Below are 20,453 nucleotides of genomic sequence, written 5' to 3'. Positions count from 1 at the left end.
TTCAGATATTTTAAATTATTATACCAACTTCACTAGCGTTCTTTGAAAAATACATCAGTCAAATATTTTTCTTGAACAGCTCATTTTAATTATGAAATTTCCTATAAATGATATTATAAAGAAATGATTATTAAAGACTGCAATAGACACTTTTTTTTTCAGAAGATAAGAATTGTTCCACATTGGAAAGAATGCTAGAGCCAGAGGACTTGGGTTTGTCCCAGCTACTACCTGTGTTGCCTTTTGCAAGTCACGCTGCCTCTGTTGGCTACAGGTTCTTCATCTTTTCAATGAGTGGGTTAAACTTTGATGTACTCTCTAAGGTCCTTTCCTGCTCTAAATACATGAAAGTTCTTCATTTGTTTTAGACTCTAGGGTTTAATTTAATCATATTTTTTTCTCTCTTTTTAAAAGGTTTTAGTTGATAAGTGCAAACAACTTACATCTGTAATATTCATTGGTTCACCACATCTCTCTGACACTACTTTTAAATACCTTACTGACTGCTCACTTAGCAAAGTCCGAATTGAAGGTTAGTGACATTTAAACGCTATTTTAGCATTATTTTTGACATTAAGTATTAGTGGTAAATGTGATGTGTTTTGGATCTTTATTTTAACAGGGAATAATCGGATCACTGATTTAACTTTCAAACTTATGGAGAAATGTAGTGAGTATCTCAGTCATATTTGCATGACAGACTGTCAGAGGATTACCGATACCTGTCTACAGTCAATTGCTAATTTGGGAAAACTTCGTGTATTGAATTTAACCAATTGTATAAGGTAATCTGATTTTTCAATAAACCAACCATTTTATCAAAAGTATTTAATATATCATGATGTAGTTAGATCTCTTAAGACCTTAACAATGGCACTTGCGTGGTCTGTTGAGCCTAAGTAGTCTTGGGCTATGCAGCATCTTGATAAGTTTTCCTATTGATAAGATTTCTCATGCTGTACAGTTGAATGAAACATTTTGGATTACTTATAAGAAGAATCAGAAAATCATCCTGTTTGTAAGTCAAATCCCAACCCTATTAGAAAGGAATTGTAATTACTATTTAAATTCTTTTGTTTTCTTATTATTGAATCTCTTTATTTTCCTTTTTTCCAAATTACATGTTGATAGAATTTTAAGTAATTGTTTTCTGACATTTCACAATCTTTGTTATCTCCATGTCTCTTGCTCTTCCTCCTCCCCAGATGGCAAGTAATATGATGTAGGTTGTATATGTGTTATACAACACAGACTTCCATTTTTATCATATTGTAAAAGATGACACATATCACTTACACTAGAGAAAAATTCATGGGGGAAATAAAGTAAAGAATGGTATGCTTCAATCTGCATCCAGACCCCATGAGTTCCTTCTATGGCAGTGGATAACCTTTTTCTCCATGAACCACTTATAGCTGTCATAGATCCTTGTAGTGATGATAATAGTTAACTATTTCAGAGTTGATCATCATACTTAATAGCTGTTGCTGTGTACAACATTCACCTGGTTTTGCTCACTTCACTTTGAATCAGTTCATATAAGTCTTTCTGATCATCTTGTTCATTATTTTTTATAGTGCAATAGTATTCCATTACTATACTATACCACAGATGGTTCAGCCATTTCCCAATTGATGGACATCCCTTCAGTTTCCTGTTCTTTGTCACCACAAAAAGAACCACTATAAATATTTTTGTACCGTTAGGTCCTTTTACCCTATCTTTGATCTCTGGGATGTAGACTGTAAGGATGATATTAGAAAATAAGTATTGTTGTATTAGTTTAGAGATAAAAAGTAGAGTGCTGGCTTGAGAAAGAATTGGAGTTTGAAGCAGAGCTGAGAGAGGGTGTTGATTTCAACAGCTGACAGTTATAATCATTTTTCTGTGTCAGTTACTCTCTCTGGCAGTTGTCAGAAACGCACACTCAGAGACTCTCTCTCCAGGCTGGAGGAGGTAACATTTTTGCCTCTCTCTCTGTCTAAGGGAAAAATATGAAGGAACTTAGTGTTTTCCTTTCCCAACTTGGGAAACACTAGTGACTTTCTATTGTGGTTTTTATGGATTGATTTAACTCTGAGAAGACCAAAGAAAGGTCTGGTCTTTGGCAGACTCGAAGTCCTAGTGATTCTTATTGAGACAACCAGCTATCCTTTGTTATTTTATAATTTTAAGGCAAAGTTAAGAATTATAAGGATAATAGCAGTAGTTTTTATTTAGATAGTATAAATTTGTGTTAGTCAGATCTAGGAGGAGGAGTGTAGCCTGTGAAACACAGGAGAAGTGGTTCCTTATAGAACCAGGGAGTTTATTTGGGTGGATTTAGAATACTTTAGAATTAGAAATCCCTTTTTATCCTTATATATTTCAATAAATATTTTATTTTTATAGTAAAAGTCTCCTTAGAGTCCTTATGCCTGGTTCTGAAAGGAAGTTCACATTTGAGCTTCACTTCATCGCTAAAGATATTTTTGATCATCTCTATCAAAAGTATATGAACAGTTTTGAACTTATATTGAACAGTTTTCCATCTAAATATTTTATTTTTATAAATTACCATTCACCTTTATTTTTTTTACAAGACCTAGTATTTCTGGATCAAAGGGGATGCACAGTTTTATGGCCCTTTGGATATAGCACCAAATAGCTCTCCAGCATGATTGCTTCAGTTTACAGCTCCACCAACAATGTATTAGTGCTTCAATTTTTCCTATTTTCTCCAGTATTTATCATTTTCCATTGTGGTCATATTAACCAGCCTGATAGATGTGAGGTAGTACCTCAGAGTTGCTTTAATCTGCATTTCTCTAAGAGTGATTTGGAACAATTTTTCATAAGACTTGGGAAAGTTTTCATTTCTTCATCTGAGAAGTGCCTGTTCATATTCTTTGACCATTGGACAATTGGGGTATGCTTTGTATTCTTACAAATTTGACTCAGTTTTCTATGTGTTTGAGAAATGAGGCATTTGTCAGATATACTTTTTATAAAGATTTTATCACAGTTTGTTGTGTGCCTTCTAATCTTGGGGTTGCATTGATTTTATTTGTCCAAATCTTTTAAATTTAATGTAATAAAATTATCTATTTCATTTTTTGTAATGTTCTCTATGTCTTGTTTGGTTATAAATTATTATCTTTTCCATAAGTCTGATAAGTAAACTTTCCCATGTCCCCTTAATTTGTATATTCAACTCCACCTTATCAAACCTTTAAGGTTCTACTTTACCTTTTTATGCTTTTGTTCAGTGTTCAATTTGCTCATCAGTAGCTCTACAAATAGCATTAGAAATAATAGCAGTAACAGTAGCCATAACAATGGGAAGAGCAAAAGCATAAACACTAACAAAATCATGAGCAATAGCAGGTACTTTAGCAATAGCAATAAAAGATAACAATAACAAAAATAATAGCAGCAACAATAGTAACAGCAACAGCAACATCAGTATCAGTAATAATGGTAACAGAAATAGCAATAACAATAGCAATAGCAATAACCATAGCAAGGGCAATAGCAACATCCAAAACAATAGCAATAGAAATAACAATAGCAGTATCCACAGCAGTAGCAATAACAGTAGCTAATAAATAGTGTTTGAGCATTTTTTTCATATGACTAGGGGTGATTTTAATTTATTTTGTTGAGAACTGCCTGTTGATACCCTTTCACCAGGTTTCAATTGGTGAATGCTTTTTTTTTCCCTACAAATTTGACTCCATTTTTCATATATTTGAGAGATTAGGCTTTTGTCAGAAATACTTGTTATAAGAATTTCCTTCAGTTTATTGTTTCCCTCCCAATCCTGGTTGCATTGGTTTTATTTGTTGAAAACATTTTAAATTTATTTGTTGAAAATATTTTAAATTTCACATAATCAAAATTGTCTATTTCATTTTTCATTATGCTCTCTCCATTCATTATTTGGGCATATATTCTTCCCTTATCCATAAGTGGGTTCCCCTAATTTGTTTATAATGTTACCCTTCTTTTCTAGATAAAATATCCATTTTGACTTTATCCTGTTCTATGGTATGAGATACTGTTCCACATCTGGTCTTTGCTTTCCAGTTTTTCCTGCAATTTTGTCAAATAGTGACATAGCAAGAGAAACTTTTCCCCAAACTTGGATCCTTAGGTTTATCAAACACTAAGTTGCTGTGGACATTAACTGCCACCTGTTGATTACCTAATCAATTCCATTGATCCACCAGTACCAGATGGTTTGGATGATTACCACTTTATAGTACAGTTTGAGATCTGGTAATGGTGTGGCCTCCATCCTTCATATTTTTTTTCCATTAATTCCCTGGACATTTTTGACCTTTTGTTCTTCTAGATGAATTTCATTGTTAATTTTTCTAGTTCTATGAAATAATTTTTTATAATCAAATAATTGATTGTATGGCACTGAATAAGTAAATTAATTGAGGTAGGATTATCAATTTTACTATATTGGCAATTAGTGTTTTTTCCAAGTATTTAGGTCTGACTTTCTTTGTGTCAAGAGTGTTTTGTAATTATGTTCATAAAGTTGTTGGGTTTGATTTGGTAGGTATATCTCCAAGTATTTTACCCTATAAGTTATTTTGAATGGAATTTCCTTTTCTAAGTCTATCTGTTTGTATTTTGTGGGTGGCAAATAGAAATGCTAATGAATGCTCAGGGTTTATTGTGTGTCCTATGATGTTGAAGTTGTTAATTATTCCTTTTAGTTTTTTGGTTGATTCTCAGAGATGCTCTATATATACTATTATATCATCTGCAAAGAGTGATAACTTTGTTTTCTCATTGCCTATTCAAATGTCTTTAATTCTTTTTTCTGCTCTTATTACCCTAGCAAATATTTCTGGTACAATATTAAATAATAGTGGTGATGAAGTGTATCCTTACTTTATCCCTGATCTTATTGGGAAGGGTTTTAGTTGATGTCCATTACAGATAATGCTTGCTGATAGTTTTAGAAAGATGCTATTCCTTATTTTGAATAAGGTTCCATTTATTCCAGTGTTTTCTAATGTTTTTTATAAGGAATGGGTGTCATCTTTTGTCAAATGCTTTTTTGCATATATCAAAATAATTATGTAGTTTCTGTTTATTTTGTTATGGATATGGTCAATTATTCTGATGGGTTTTTTTTAAGACTGAACTGTCCCTGCATTCCTGCCATAAAACCCACCCAACTATGGTCTATGATTCTTGGAATGAAATGTTGTAATCTCCTTGCTAGTATTTTATTTAAGATTTTTGCCTTCTTCCTTGTTTATTTTTTGGTTGGATTTATCTCCTTCTGAGAGGGGATTATAGGTCCTTCACTAGTAACCTTTTAGTCTCTATTTCCTCCTGTAACTGATGGAACTGCTTTAGGAATTTGGTGCTATGCCATTTGGTGTATATATGTTTAATATTGATATTTCATTGTCTGAGGGGCCTTCTATCATAATATACTTTCCTTATCTCTTTTTATTATATCAATTTTTACTTTTACTTTGTATGAGATGTATGAGATGCTGATTGCTATACCTGCTTTTTTTTTTTTTACTTCTACTGAGGTTTAGTAGATTCTATTCCAGCCTCTTTTACTGTGTGTGTGTCCACCAGTTTTCAATGTGATTTTTGTAAATAGTATCTTGTGAGATTTTGTTTTTTAATACACTTTGCTATCATTTTCCATTTTATGGGCAAGTTCATCCTATTCACATTCATGATTGTTATGATTACAAATTGTGTTTCCCTCCATCTTATTTTCCTTGTTTACTCTTCTTTCCCTCTCATTTTAGCTTTTCCTCAAACAGATGTTTTGTTTTTGATAATCCTCCCCACCAATCCTCCCCACCCTATTCACCCTCTTTTTTGTCCATCCTCCTTTCCATTATTCTCCTTACTTGTCTACTTCCCACTAAGGTAAGGTGTAGGTTTCAATAGTTAATCGAGTATGGATGCTAATTCCAATGAGAGTAAAGTTTAAGTCTAGTAGCCACTACCCTCCATCTTCTCCACTGTATTTGCCATTTTTGTACCTCTTAATGAGAGGTCATTTACCCCCTTCTGTCTTTCCTTTTCTCTTCTCTGCATGTTTCCTCTTTTCCATCCCTCTTTGTTTTTGGATATCAACTGAATTTATTAAGCTTCCTTCCTTCTTTTTATGGATATTCCTTTTCATTGCTATAATAGTGATAAAGTTCTTTAATATCTTGAGTATTTTAGGTATCTGCACAGTTTCAAGTACCTTACCTTTTTCAAGTATCATAGATATCCTAATAATTTCAATTATCATCTTCTCAGGTTTGAATGTATTCGACCAACCTTATGAAAACACATGAATTCTTGCTTTACCTTATTATGCTTCTGTTCAGTGTTCAGTTTGCTCATCAGTAGCACCAGTAATAGCAATAACAACAATAGTAATAATAAAAACAGTAGCAATAAACATAAAAATGTCAATAACTATAATAATGACAATAATAATAGCATCAGAAACAGCAATGACCACAACAATAGCAAAACAAAAGCAATAACTATAACAATAGCAATAGAAATAACAATAGTAGTGATGGCAATAGAAAAAGCAATAGCAGTAGCAATAGCCATAACAATAGCAAAGCAACAGTAATAGTAACAGCAATAGAAATAATGTTTTGGCAGTGAGTAGAACCAATTACATAAACAAATGAAGGAGTCTTCTCAAGATTTTTTTTTATTGTAATAAGGGCAGTTCACATACAGGAAGTAGATGAAGTGGTAAAAAGTAGAGAAAATAATTAGGATACTCCTCTGAAGTTGGTGTTGTCATTTAAAAATATATGTAAAATTTCATTGGAAGATTGAAATAAGCATAGTGTCTAACCCACAAACAGCTTATAGTCCAACTTTTATCAGTGAATTGGCTATTTGGAACTCAGTGAATTTTCCCAAAGACATGGTACTTATGGTTTCAGGCCAGCAAAAGACTCTGGTTAAAATATGGTACTAATAGTTTGGCTTCAATTATAGCTCTTTATAATTTATAAATCATTATTTAATGAGAAAATGCACTTTTGAGCTCCAATAATAATGAAACTCAGTAGTAAGGAATCCTTTAACAGTGATGAAGGTGGGTGTGTAAAAGAGTGTATATTTCATGAAAGGATATCTTGTTAATTTTAGTATACTTCTATATAAACATTAAAAATAAGACCTCTCCAAAAACACTATACTTGAGAGGAGGCACCTCTATAGATCAATTATTTCCTAGACCTTTTTAAAAAGGGAAGAAAGAGTAGTTGCTTTATTGGAGAATGAGAACAAGGGCTTCAGGACTCTTCTGATGCCCATGTTTATGACAAAAGTTTTATTAAATTAAATTTTTGTAGATTGGGAAACCTGTAGAATTTATCCTTTTTTTCTAGAAATAATTTTACCTTAGAAGAAATAAATGACAGGAAGTATAATTGAGAAGAGTAGAGATTGCAAATGTTATACCAAATATCAGTTTCTCATCTCTTTTCCCTGATCTAGTTTTCATTTTTGTGCACAGAGTCTGGCACATAAAGGCTAGTTTATTAATTGATTGTAATGATGGGAAATGACTATAGATGAGACAAATAAAGAAACCATATAGTCCACTTTTGGCTCATCTGGTATTTGATGACAGAGTCCTTTTTAATGTCTTTGTGTGCTTATTTAATCTAACTTTTAAGATGGAAGTTTTGTGAAAGCAGGAAGAATAATAGTCATGTTTGTATTGTGGGAACTTAGAAATATTTATGTGATGAGATCTCATATGTAGCAAGGGCTTATCTCCCTCCATATAACATGGGGATGTCATTATGCAAATTGAAGGGAGACTGAATAGACATTTCTAGCCTCTTCTCTCCCTACCTTTCTTTGAGACTAATTTTTTTTCCAAGAGAGAATCAATGAAGTTGGGGCTGGAAGCCATTCTGTTCTCAGAGGAGTAGTTGGGGCACCAGACTAGGATTATATCTTTCAACCCCCTTTATTATTTTTAGTCTAGGAGATAAAAACAAGTTCAAGCTACATGTTGATCACTGTTCATTATGGGAGAGGAAGGGGATCCCAAGCTTTATATCCAAGTCTTGACCCCTTTTCCACCAAAACCAGTTACACAATAAACACATATAATATTTAACCAAGAAACCAATTTTTCCAAATCATAACAAAACAAATCAGAGAAATTACAAATAGGAGAACACACATTAGACAATATAGAGTGAAAAAGCTCTTCCATTGGGACCAAGCTCAGCTCAACTCAGCTCAGCCAACAAAGAGAGAAAGTCCCAGGTCTCACTTGAGGGGAAGTTCTCCAAGTTCTCTAGTGTAGTGATGTAGCAAGTTAGGGGAAGGCTATGATGGAAACTATTGTCTTCACAGTCTTTTCCTTCAGCAGCCTTATGCAGGGCATTCATATTCCTAAGTGAGAATAGAGTCTCATACCGATTGCCGTTCGGACTGGGATTAGTATTATTTTAAAAATATTGTTTTAAATGCATCAGCCCCAGTGATTATTCAATGAAATTTGCTTTTAGAAAGTTGAGAAAAGACCTCATCTAGTGCCTTTCTGTGGTGTGGGGATGACTCAGGATTCTCAAAGGTTACTCTTATGAAGTACAAGCTTTTACTGGTTCTACCAAGCTGGATCAATCAGTTAACCAGCAAGCATTTTTTAAGTGCAAAATGACAAAAATGTCAATAACAGTCCCAGCCTTCAAAAACTCCCATTCTAGTGGGGGAGACAATATGCAAACAACTATGTATTTAAAAGTCACATGCAAAGTAAAATTGGAAATAATATTGGAGGGAAGTCATTAAGGGAGATTGGGAAAGATCTCTTGCAAGAGATGAGATTTTAATTGCAACTTGAAGGAAGCCAGGGGAATTAGGAAGCAGAGGTAAAGAGGGAGAATATTGTAATCCCAATGGATAGCCAGTGAAAATGCACATGAATGCATTGAAAATGAAGTGAATATTAAAAGTTTTTTAATGTGGCATAATGATAGACCTTGTTTCTAATCTGAAGACCAGCTTAGCCAAACTCAGCAAAGCTTTTCATCAGAACATTTGGACACTTGCTAACAAATACTTTTTGGTTATAGTAACTCAAAGACTATCTAGTAAAGCATGGAAGGGTTGAAATGCATAATAATAGAGGGAGTTCCCACAGCAACAAAGTTATGAATTCTTGAAATTTTGTAGAATCATAGACTACAGAGGTCTTAGAAAGTTTATGATATGGCACTATGAGAATTTATTTTTTATAGAATTATTGTGTATTCCTGTGTCTGGGATCTGGATTAGAGGTATCATTCAGTCTGCTGTTTATTGTATTTTCTTTATCCTTGAGAATCCCAAGGAATGTCTTCATTTTTAATAGAATTTGCTTAATGATTGAAGGAGACAAGGGTTCTTTGCCTGTATATGTGCTCCCCATGATATAGATATGGGGACGGGTGGCTAGGTTGATGGACCACTTCTTAATTAGCTGTCACTAATTAAAGATGTCTTCGGATTTTTGAAGGAGGGGCTGAGTAATGAGCTCCTAAAAATCTATCAAGCTGCCTACAAGAGAGCCACAGAGACCTGTAACACTTTATCAGTTATAATGCTGGCCTAACCAAAAAACTTGATATAATTAATAAACTTATATTCTTACCCCAAAATCAGTCTCTTGAGGTATTTTAATTATAACAACCCTCTCATTTTATAAGTGAAGAAACTGAAGTCCAAGGAAGGTAACTGACTTGCCCAAAGATATAAAGATATAGTAAGCAACAGAGATGGGATTCAAACACCAGGTCTTTTGACTCCAGAAATAGTGCTTATTCCATTATACCGTCCTACCTCTAATAATAAAGTATTTACAACATAATATTTTAATTTATATAAAGCATATATAATCAATTCTTTTTATCCTTTCAGAATTGGTGATAATGGCATAAGGAACCTCTTTGATGGAATTTCAGGCTTAAAGCTTAGAGAACTGAATTTAAATAGCTGTGGCCAATTAAGTGATCTTGCCCTTGCAACAATGGGAGAAAGGTATGGTGAAGAACTATAGTGTTCTGCATTATTTCATTACTTATGAAATATACCATGACTTCTTATTTTCTATAATTTGGAAAAAATGAATGGACACCACAAAGAAGCCTGATCTCATTGAAATTTAGGTATAAAGTAGTCTCAGGGGTTGAGCTGTGCATCTATATGGAATCAGGGAAATCTCTTAACAATTTTCTGTAAAAAGAAAAGTTTGATATGAAACAATATAGTATAAAATCAGAATGCCTAGAAACAGGAACCACTTTGTTATATGTTCAAGGGCATTATCTTTATTTGAACTATGCATAATCTGCTTCTTTCACCCACATATAAGTATAGAAGCGACACATCCACCAAAAGACAAGTGTGGCTGACATGGGATTAGAGCATTGCTCTGGCTGCTTTATCAAAGCCCTTTGCTCAGCAAGAAGACTTTTTGAATTTCAGTGGTGGTAATGACAATGATTAGAAATTTAATAGCTGGTAAAACATGAACTAATTATTAAAACCATTGCTACTTGTATAATCTAGGGATATGTTCATTGTCAGCTTTATCTCGAACTTCAAGTTTTTGAAATTTGGTGGGATCACCACCACCACCACCACCTCCACCACCACCACCTCCACCACCACCACCACCACCTCACATTTATGCTGCAGTTCACAAAGGATTTTCTTCCCAGAAACCAAATGAATTAGGTTGTTCAAATATCATTGTCCCAATTCCATTTCCTGGACAACTTGTTTACAGCCTAGGGATGTTTAAAGCCCAGGCTGTAACTGGGGATCTTGTATCTAGTACTTGGGCTTAGTAAGGGTTTTCTTGAACAGAAGTAGAGAGGGAGATGCACCAAAGATGGCAAGAAATGCAAGGAAACTGCAGTTGAGACAGTTTAAAATGATCTACCAAAAGCCACTTAATTGGTAAGTGTGGAAGCAAAGAGCCAAATCCAGCTAAGAGCAATATATTCATTTACTTAGAATGAATTGACCGTGGTTTAGACATGCAGTATGTGTGGGAAGATATATTTTCCCTTCCAACAGAATGTCCTAACCATATTGCCAAAAGATTGTGGCCCTAGGGGCCAGGCCAGCACATATATTACAAAAATGAATGGTAAACTATTTTGTTTCCTGTCCTGAATTTGGAGTCCAGTTCTGTCATCTGTGACCTTGGACAAGTCGCAACTTCTCTGGGCCTCAGTTCTCCCATCTGGTAAAGGAAACATTGGACTAAGATGTTCTAAAAACCAATTTTTCTCTGAAAGGAAGGGAATATGCCATTATATAGAGCCTGCTATGGCCAGGCACTGTGCTAAGTGCTATTTTAAAATATTATCTCATTTGATCCTCATAACAACCCTGGGAGGGAGGTGTTATTGTTATCTCCATTTTACAATTGAGAAAAATGAGGCTCCAGGAGGTTAAGTGACTTTTCCAGGGACATACAACTAGTAAATGTCTGGGGCTGAATTTAAACCCAGGCATTCCTGATTCTAGATCCAGTGTTCTATCTGTTGTGCCACAGCTGCCTCTCAGTGATGAATCTGCTGTTGTCACTGAAGGGTAGTTTGTTGAAGACTGAAATGTTTCATCTGGTCTCTCTCTGGTCCTTTTCATAGCTTGTGTGCTCAAATTCACAAGTCCTCAAATGTGGAGGGATTTGAGAGATGTTGGAAAGTTCTAGTCCCAGCTTTGATGTTTACAAGTTATGTCACTATATTACAGCATTCTTTGAACCTTCATATTCTCATCTGTAAAATGATAAGAAGTACCACTTGAATGATGAGACTTCTTCTAGCCCTGCCCAGAGCTCCCATGCTGTCTACATGAAATGGGCAGAGTATATGCAGTGGAAATGGGGTCCAGCCCCCTCATCTCCTCACAGAACATGTGCCTGCCTGCTCATGGTGGACCAGTGGCGCTTGGGGTGGGGACACCCCGGCAGGCTGCATTAACTTGCATGACACACCGAATGGATTCATATGAAAAAATTATTTGAAAATCTGAACTGCATGAACTATTGCTGAAATCACAGCTACACGATGGATTAGCAAACAAATCTAGGTACATGTCCTTTGTGGTCATTTGACATTCTCTGTCTGTGCTGGTAGGGATCTCATCCCTTCCCTAGATTGCCTGCTCTTTCCAAGCATATTCTTCTATCCCTTTGTGGGGAACACAGAAGCTCAGATGTTGCCATTCAGACACGGAATCTCAGTGAACTCTCTCCTCAAGGGCCCTCAGCTCTGGAATCATTATGACTCGGTGACTAGGATCCAAAACACAGGCCAGCACCTGTGCCAAGTCCCTGACCACTCTCTGACCTGCGGAACCCTCTCCTTACCTGATGCTAAACTTTTTCCTCTGAGTACCTGCCTTGGCTCCCTCCCTCCCTTCTCTTCCTACCATTCACACACTCGATGCTCTTACTACATATTTTCTCAAATTTCTGGGGCTCTTGAGCACTCAGGACTACTGTTATCTCCCTTTCAATCAAGCTAGTGTTCTGTATTCTTATTTCAGCACTGCTAGAAAATTTCAGACTAGTTTTTGCCACCAGCCATATGAGAATCCCAATGCTTTCCCAATAGACTTAGGTTATAATTGGCAGGTCTGTGCCTTTAAAGTTTAGGGCAGACAACTATATTCCTTTTACTTAATAATTCCTGACAATTCCATTGTGTCTTTTTTTTTATCTTATGGGAAGAGCTGACAAAAATATGAAAGCAAATATAAAATGTCAAAAATTAACCACTCCTTTCTTCCCCAGTTTAAAATTCTTAGTTTTAGATAATTTTATATTTTATATAATACAACTTCATTCAAAAGTGGAAAAAAAAACATTTAATTAAAACCCATTCACATTTGCCAAATTTAAAAAGGAAGAAACTACTCTTAACAGTGGATCAAAGAGCCAAAATTTATTGGGAATATGTGTGGATTTTTTTTAGGTGTCGAAGCCTTACCTACTTGAATTTACGTAATTGTCCACAGTTGTCTGATTGTGGGATTGAGTTCATTACACAGATTCCCAGCTTGATTTCAATTGATATTTCTGCAACAGCCATCACGGATGAGGTAAAAAGTAAAAAAGATCTTTGCTAAAAACTGAATTCATTTCTTAAAGTTATTTTTCTATGTTCCATATTAAATTCATAATCCATTGCTACTTGGAAAACATGAAATTATTTGCTTTGAGAATTTGAGTTAAATAGGTCAAGATTAGGAATTTTGTTTCTGAGTTATTGCAATGTGAATATATTTATACTAATTAGATATTTCTTCAAGGTAACAAAATGCTACAAAATTTTCAAAAAACTCTAATGGATCAAAGTGAGGTACAAGAAATATGTTCAGACTGATTCTTAAGAACAAAATTGTGAATAGGCAAAGTTGATGTATTAGAGTACAGAGGATTAGCAGGTGATGGACTGACTGACTTGTAAGGTTTCAGTCCATAATCCCCCAGTCTTAACAGGAGTGTTGCATTCATTCTTAGATCCTAGAAATTTCTCCCCAAAATAAGGAGTCTCTTATATTACAAGTTTCTCTTATCTCCTTTCTTCCCCATAAGTTATTTTGTATAGGACTATTCTAGGAAAAGTCATAAGAGAATTAATTCTGTTTTTTCATCCAGTCTTATTCCTCAGATTGTAAGAAACTGAGACTTCCTTTTTCAGGCTAAAACCAGTCTACTTGATTCCAAGGTTTTGGTTCTAGAATTCTAAACTCTTCAGAGTAGAAAAAGTAAAAAAAAAATTTGAGTCAAAATGTGGGTCCTATTCTGTCACTACAACTGTGTCCTATACCGCCTGGCAGAATGGATGGAAAACACCTAAATAGTCTGCTTCCCTTCTTACCCTTTCCCCCAACTCCTGCCATCAATTAGTTTCTATAATAATGTTTGGTAAAATGTAAGAAAGTAGAAAATGCCTAGTGGTCCCTATTGAGATGGACTGTATTGGGAAATAATTATATATGGTCCCAAATCCTTTGACAGTCAGGGGATCTGAAAGAAGAGAGAGACCCATCACTGATCTTATGGCACATATCCATCATCACCATACTCTTAGCTGTCCCCATTTAGCCCAAAACATGAGACACATGAGAATAGTGGTGAGGAATGTAGGGATACAAAAGGAACTCTACTGCTGAAAATATTCCTAATGGTGGACTGTGTTGCCAGGGGAGTTGTTTTGTTTCTTTACACTGGATCACCATGAATCTCTTGCCTTCTAAAAGACTAAGCCACAGTGGCATCAGAACGGATGGGCTTACACATAAAAGTCCAGAAGTAAACTTTTCCTTCATTTCATCTGCTGCCTGTAGAGAACCTCAGAATGGGAAAGAGGCTGGCATAGACTTTAGGTCTGTTGACTGTTGTCCACATGGCACAGATACTCCTGCTTCCTTTTATTTTATTTGTTTATTTATTTATTTTAGACCCTTACCTTCTGTCTTGGAGCCAATACAAAGTATTGGCTCCAAGGCAGAAGAGTGGTAAGAGCTAGGCAATGGGGGTTAAGTGACTTGCCCAGGGTCACATAGTTGGGAAGAGGCCAGATTTGAACCTAGGACCTCCCTCTCTTGGCCTGACTCTCAATCTACTGAACTACCCAGCTGCCCTCCACCTGCTTCCTTTTAAATAGGAAATATCTTTTAGAAGTAAAATTTCAAAGATTTTTGAAAGTTCTACTTTGCTGATGTATTTAGGAGATAGAAATCCTTATGAAGTCTTTTCTTTTTATCTTCTGAAACTTCTGGGCTTAGAGTGTGATCTCTAAAACCTTTTAAAGAAAGTTCTATAGGTAGAACCTTTTTTCCCCCCTGGAGTTGTTTTTACAATACATTCTCCCTCCCTGCTCAAAGAACCTCTTTACCCCCCCAGTAACAAGAATTATTAAGCAAAATAAATGGACAAAATGACTATCATATGAACATTCATTATCTGTCTTATGAAAATAAAATTTTTTATCTCAATTCATTTGAGATGCTGTGTTGTTTTCATTTATATTATTGTAGAATATATTGTTCTCTTGGTTCTATTTACTTTTTATTGGTGCCTTTTGTTTTACATCACAGTTATTTCTGTATATAACTTTGCATATAATAAATAAGGCACATTTTCCCTTGTAACAAAGAGAATGTAGTTTAACAAAACTAACAATAGACATAATTGATGGCATATGTGACATTCCCTGCCCATGATCTCCCCACTTCACTCTATTGAAAGTTCTCCAATTCTTCTCGAGGGTCACAATAAGTCATTGTGAGTATGTTCTATTTGACTTCTTTTTAGTGAGGATTTCCATGTATAGTCTCTCTTTGGTAAGCATGATCTCCTATATGTCAGCAAAGCAAAACTTTCAGAATTTCTTGTATTAGCTCATACAACTCTTCCCATGTTCTTTGAAATTATCATAATTGTCATTTTAAATGCACAATAATATGCCACAATTTTTATGATCATTCTCCATTCTATAGATACCCATTTTATATACCATGATCTATTTTCCTGCAACCTCACACATATTGACTATCTCATCTTTGATCATATTTGCCAGCTTACTAAGTGTGAGGTGAAACTTCAGAGTTGTTTCAATTTTCATTTCTCTAAATATTTTAAATTGAGAGTAATCTTTGTATATGATTGTTGATAGTTTGAAATTCTTTTCAGAACTGTTTGTTCATTCTGTTTATCTATTGGGGAATTGCCCTTTTGGTAAAATCCTTATTAAATCTTAGACATAAGACTTTCATTAGAGAAAGCTGACATTATTGTTTTTTAAATTGACTATTTTATTTGTCCTAGGCACATAATTTTGTGCAAAAGCTTTTAAATTTTGTTTAACTAAAACTGTCTACTTTATAATTTGAGCTCTCTAACCTTGATTTAATTTAAAATTCTCTAGTCACAATTATAAAACATAAATCCTTCCATTTTGATGTATTTTTCATATGATATTTTATATTCAAGTTATGCATCCATTTGGATTTTATTGTGTAAGGGTTAAAATAGGGGTTTTGACAAAATAAGAGAGCAGCTTTTAATAATTTAAGTTTTAATGAGACTATAGTAGAGTTTTAAAATTAAGTATTATCCCTTTTAAGCCAGAGAAAAGAAAATTTCTGGCAACTTTTAACAACAATTTAATTTAATTAAAATAGAGATAGTAAAAGAATATAGTAAATAAAATGAATATCATAAAAGAGGGAAATAAAGGAAAGAGGTAGAGAAAGAAATTTCCTAATGTCTATACTAGTTATTCTAAAACTACAATTGCCTATAATTACTATCTAAAACTGCCTATATTCACCTATAACTATATAATAACCACTCCACAGAGTTCCAACCCAATCCAGCCCAATCAAAACCAATCCAATCAGTGTTTAGTCCAACCCCAATTAGGTCTGTCAATGAAGACCAGCCACTTTCCAAAAAGTTCAAGGAAGGGAAAGAAAAATAAAATCTAACAGCCCAAACCAAAAGCCAAAAAACCCAAAAGGCAAAAAACCCTCTAAAGACTACAGCCAAAAACCCTCTCAGTAAACTCAGGCCTGCCTTTATATTCCAGCAACTAAACACCAACTACCAACTAATCAGCAACACACTCCCAACAACCAACCCCCAATGATCAACTCAGGCCTAGCAACCAACTTCCCTGCAACTGCCATCCCTAGTTTTCAGCAACTGACAGACCAACCAACCGATGCTCAGCCTCTTTTATAAACTTCTCCTACCTCACTTCCTATCTCTATGGTTCCTCCTTCTTGTCTCTGTGGTTTGTATTTCCTGTCATGGTGGGCTAATTAATCCCTATACATATTTATGGTAAGAGGACCTCCAGGTCCTCCATTAAAGAAATTAAATAATTCCTTTTTACAATTCGACATATGGTGGAAGCTGCTGATGTTTCCACCAACCATTTTTAGTTTTTCTAGTAGTTCTTGTTAAATGCAATTTTATATTCTTAAATTAATCAAAGACTGGGGGCAGCTAGATGGCTCAGTGGATTGAGAGTCAGGCCCAGAGACAGGAGTTCCTGGGTTCAATTTTGACCACAGACACTTCCTAGCTGTGTGACCCTAGGCAAGTCAGTTAACCCCCATTGCCTAGCCCTTACTACTCTTCTGCCTTGGAACCAATACACAATATTGATTCTAAGATACAAGGTAAGGGTTTAAAAAATAATTTATCAAAGACTGAGAGTTTGGTTATTCTTGTTTATTAGGCTATTCTACTGATCTATTCAAATTTTTAAAAAAGTGCTAAGTACTTTTTGAAATTTAGAAATTAATAATTAAAATGGGCAGTTCTGAATACATACTATCATGGGAGATTGTGTATTGAATCTCTTAAGAATGGTTTTATTTTTTCTTTAAATGCTGAATAATTCATAGTTTTCCTACTTGTCTGAAATTCCTTCGATTGCAAGACAGAAAAATGCTCTAATTGCAACATGTATACAAGCAAAACATTCCTATATTAGCCATGCTAGAGAACATGTCTCATTCTACATTTTCAGTCCATTGTCTTTCTGTCAATAGTTGTATAACATGGTTCATCATTCATCCCCTGGAATCATTAGTCATTGCATTGATCAGAGATCAATTGTTTTTGTTTATAATTAGAGTATTTGTTGTAGAATGAATTATTCACCTGGAACTGTTCATTTCATTATGCATCAGTTCTCACAAGTAAAATCAAGTTTCTCTGATACTCTCCATTTTATAATTTCTTATGGCCATTTATATTTATATATATTTATATAATATTATGATAATATTCTATTAATAAAATATTATGTTTATATACCATAGTCTGTCTAGCCATTTCTCAACTGATGGCAATTCCCTTAGTTCCCAGTTCTTTGCTGCTACAAAAAGAGCTAACCTGAATATTTTTGTATATATGGTTGCTTTTTCTTTGGTTTCTTTGGGGTATAAGCCTAATATTGACATTGTAGGATCAAAAGACATTTCCAGTATAGTGATTTGGGGCATATAATTCTAGAATGTTCTACAGAAAATATGGACCAATTTACCTCTCCATAAATGATTCATTATCATCTCTTTTTTCTAGCTGCCCATCCAGTAATTGTCATTTTCCTTTTTTTGGGGGGTCATCTTTGCCAATCTTCTATACCAAATAGCTTTGATAATGAGTATATCCACACCTAGCAATGATAAGGAGAGGAGGATAGAGGAATCCAGGGTAGCCTCTGTGGCCAGTTTCACTCCTTTCCTTCTGGCTCTCAACAATTGCTAAGCCCTAGATTAGACAGGAATAACAATTTCACATTATGCATCTCTTTGCACATTTTTATTTCTCCTATTCATCATTCTAGCTGACTTAGCAGCCAAGACCATTAGGTTTGTGGTTTCTAGAAAGAGGTCATTGTTCAGTTGCTTCCCTCCATATTAGGCATTAGATGGGTCTACACATCTAGACCCACTTTTTGTTCCCCAAATCCATAATCCAAATAAGGACCTACAAACAAAGGTTAGTGTGCTCGTCTCTTGTTTATCTAACATTGGGATATATCAAAGAGTAAGAAAAAGTTGAGGGACAAAAAAAAGGTACAAGAGGGAGATGGGAGACCAGACCTTCAGTTCTGCTCTTTGGAAACAGCAATTTCTCCAGAGAAATGGCTTTTTCATGCTTAGATAATTAAGAGGAGAAGTGTTAACATTATGGAGTCCTCCATGGTTCTGTGTCAAGAAAGAATGTTTTTGAAGGGCAGTATCACTGTCCACAGCATCAGCCACATGACTCTTGGCAATAATGAGTCAGTCAGTTGTTATAATCTATCCAGAGAAGATCCAAAATGTGTTCACAAGAGGGAAGACATGCCTAAATACTACACTATCCCTGTTCCCTCTTCTTTAACAGTCTTTTTCTCCAATGTCTCTCTATCCCATGGAAAGGAAACAAGAACAAGTTCTGAACTTTCTACGACTGTGTTGGAACAAGCAACAGTGAGAATACCCATAGAGAAGAAATTGCCAAGACTGACAGTTGGTGGGGGAAGGGGCAACTGGGAGTGGCAGTGGGTCTTGTGACTTAAGCACTTCCTTCCTCTTAGGGGAAGGGGGAGGAGCTTAGTCTTCAGAGTCTGGATTGAGGGGCCTCTACTTGCTTCAGCCCAAAGAGACAGGCAACCAGCTCTGAAGGTCAGAACTTTCCTTGTTGCTTGCTGTCTACTGCTAAGATTTTGGAATTGACAAAACTAGCCCAGATATAGCATAGATGGGAGTGGGAGAAACCTTCCACCAGCCTGTGAGGCCTGGCCTCAGCTCTGAAGCTGAGAAAGACTCCAACCTTATTCTTTATTTTTTGAATTTTTTCAACCATATTATATCCAACCCTCTTCCTTTTTTCCTGATACCTCTCCAATCCGAACTGGTTATTAAAATTTATCTTATTTGAATATCACAGTCAGATAAGTGGATTATATTTTCTGGGCATAGAAGGAGCTGAACCTCAGTTCAGTCATCCAATTACAAATGGTCCCAATCAGACCCCTGCTGGGCAACCAAATTCTGGGGAAGGGCTTGTTCCTCAGGAGGGTCCGTGTTTAGTCTGCTCTGGGGCAACTTCGGCAGCAATCCAGCAAGAAGATATCCCTGCAGGCTATCATAAGTGGCTCATTTCTCGGATACCCCATTTTTGCCAAAAATAGCTTCTCGGCAGAGGGCATCTCTCTCCTTTTCCTCACTGGCAGCCATATTCCCTCTCTCCCTTCAACTCCTCCATATCCTGCTACAAACCTTCCGTATCCCCTGTTTCTCCATATCCAGGCATCTTTCCCTATAAATATTACAATCCCAAGACCTCCTAAGAGTCCCTATATCAAGACATGCATTTCAAGTGGATCCCCAAGATGACTGGATATTGCATGATAGGTGAATTGCTATCTAGCCTTACTTCCCTGAATCTTGTATTTGTAAAGTGCCTTTTATTTAACCCAAGCACAAAATTCATATTCATTTCCATTAAATTTAATATCACTAGTATAAAAGACAAAAATAATTTATATTCTATTAACTACCAATAAATGTAAAAAAGAAGCATAATAAAAAAGAAACTTCCTATATAATGATAACAAAAACATTTGTGAATTAACCTACTGAGAAATATATATGATTTTTATAGGGACAACTATAAAATAGAATTATTTAATTGTACTCTGATCACTATTTCTCTTGATATGTAAAATGCACTCTAGCATCCTGCTTTCTTGGAATTCTCCAACCTAGTACATTTTGTTCCCATATGTCTTCTTCACTCTGGATGTATCTTTATTTTTTAATGCAGCAAATATTGTTATTTTCTTAACCATTCTGTTGTTTGCTTTTACTTTATTCTATAATATAATGTATTTACATACATGGTTATAATTTTTAGTCCATTT

The 20,453-nt window shown here is 35.1% G+C and overlaps 1 protein-coding gene across 3 annotated transcripts in view; it reads left to right on the top strand.

The window, feature by feature from the left end:
• The window catches only part of FBXL13 (F-box and leucine rich repeat protein 13), a 333,413-nt gene that overhangs the window by 207,199 nt on the left and 105,761 nt on the right, over positions 1-20,453 (top strand). For all 3 annotated transcript variants that reach the window (XM_056799508.1, XM_056799506.1, XM_056799507.1), the window contains 4 exons: positions 415-532; positions 623-785; positions 9,916-10,035; positions 12,990-13,116. In XM_056799508.1, coding sequence (XP_056655486.1) covers positions 415-532; positions 623-785; positions 9,916-10,035; positions 12,990-13,116 — 528 coding nt within the window. The remainder of the gene's footprint in view (positions 1-414; positions 533-622; positions 786-9,915; positions 10,036-12,989; positions 13,117-20,453) is intronic.

Source organism: Monodelphis domestica, chromosome 5, assembly GCF_027887165.1.
Source record: "Monodelphis domestica isolate mMonDom1 chromosome 5, mMonDom1.pri, whole genome shotgun sequence".
Classification (NCBI taxonomy): Eukaryota; Metazoa; Chordata; class Mammalia; order Didelphimorphia; family Didelphidae; genus Monodelphis; species Monodelphis domestica.
Note: the sequence above shows the minus strand (reverse complement) of the source record. Positions and strands in the feature narration are given on the sequence as shown.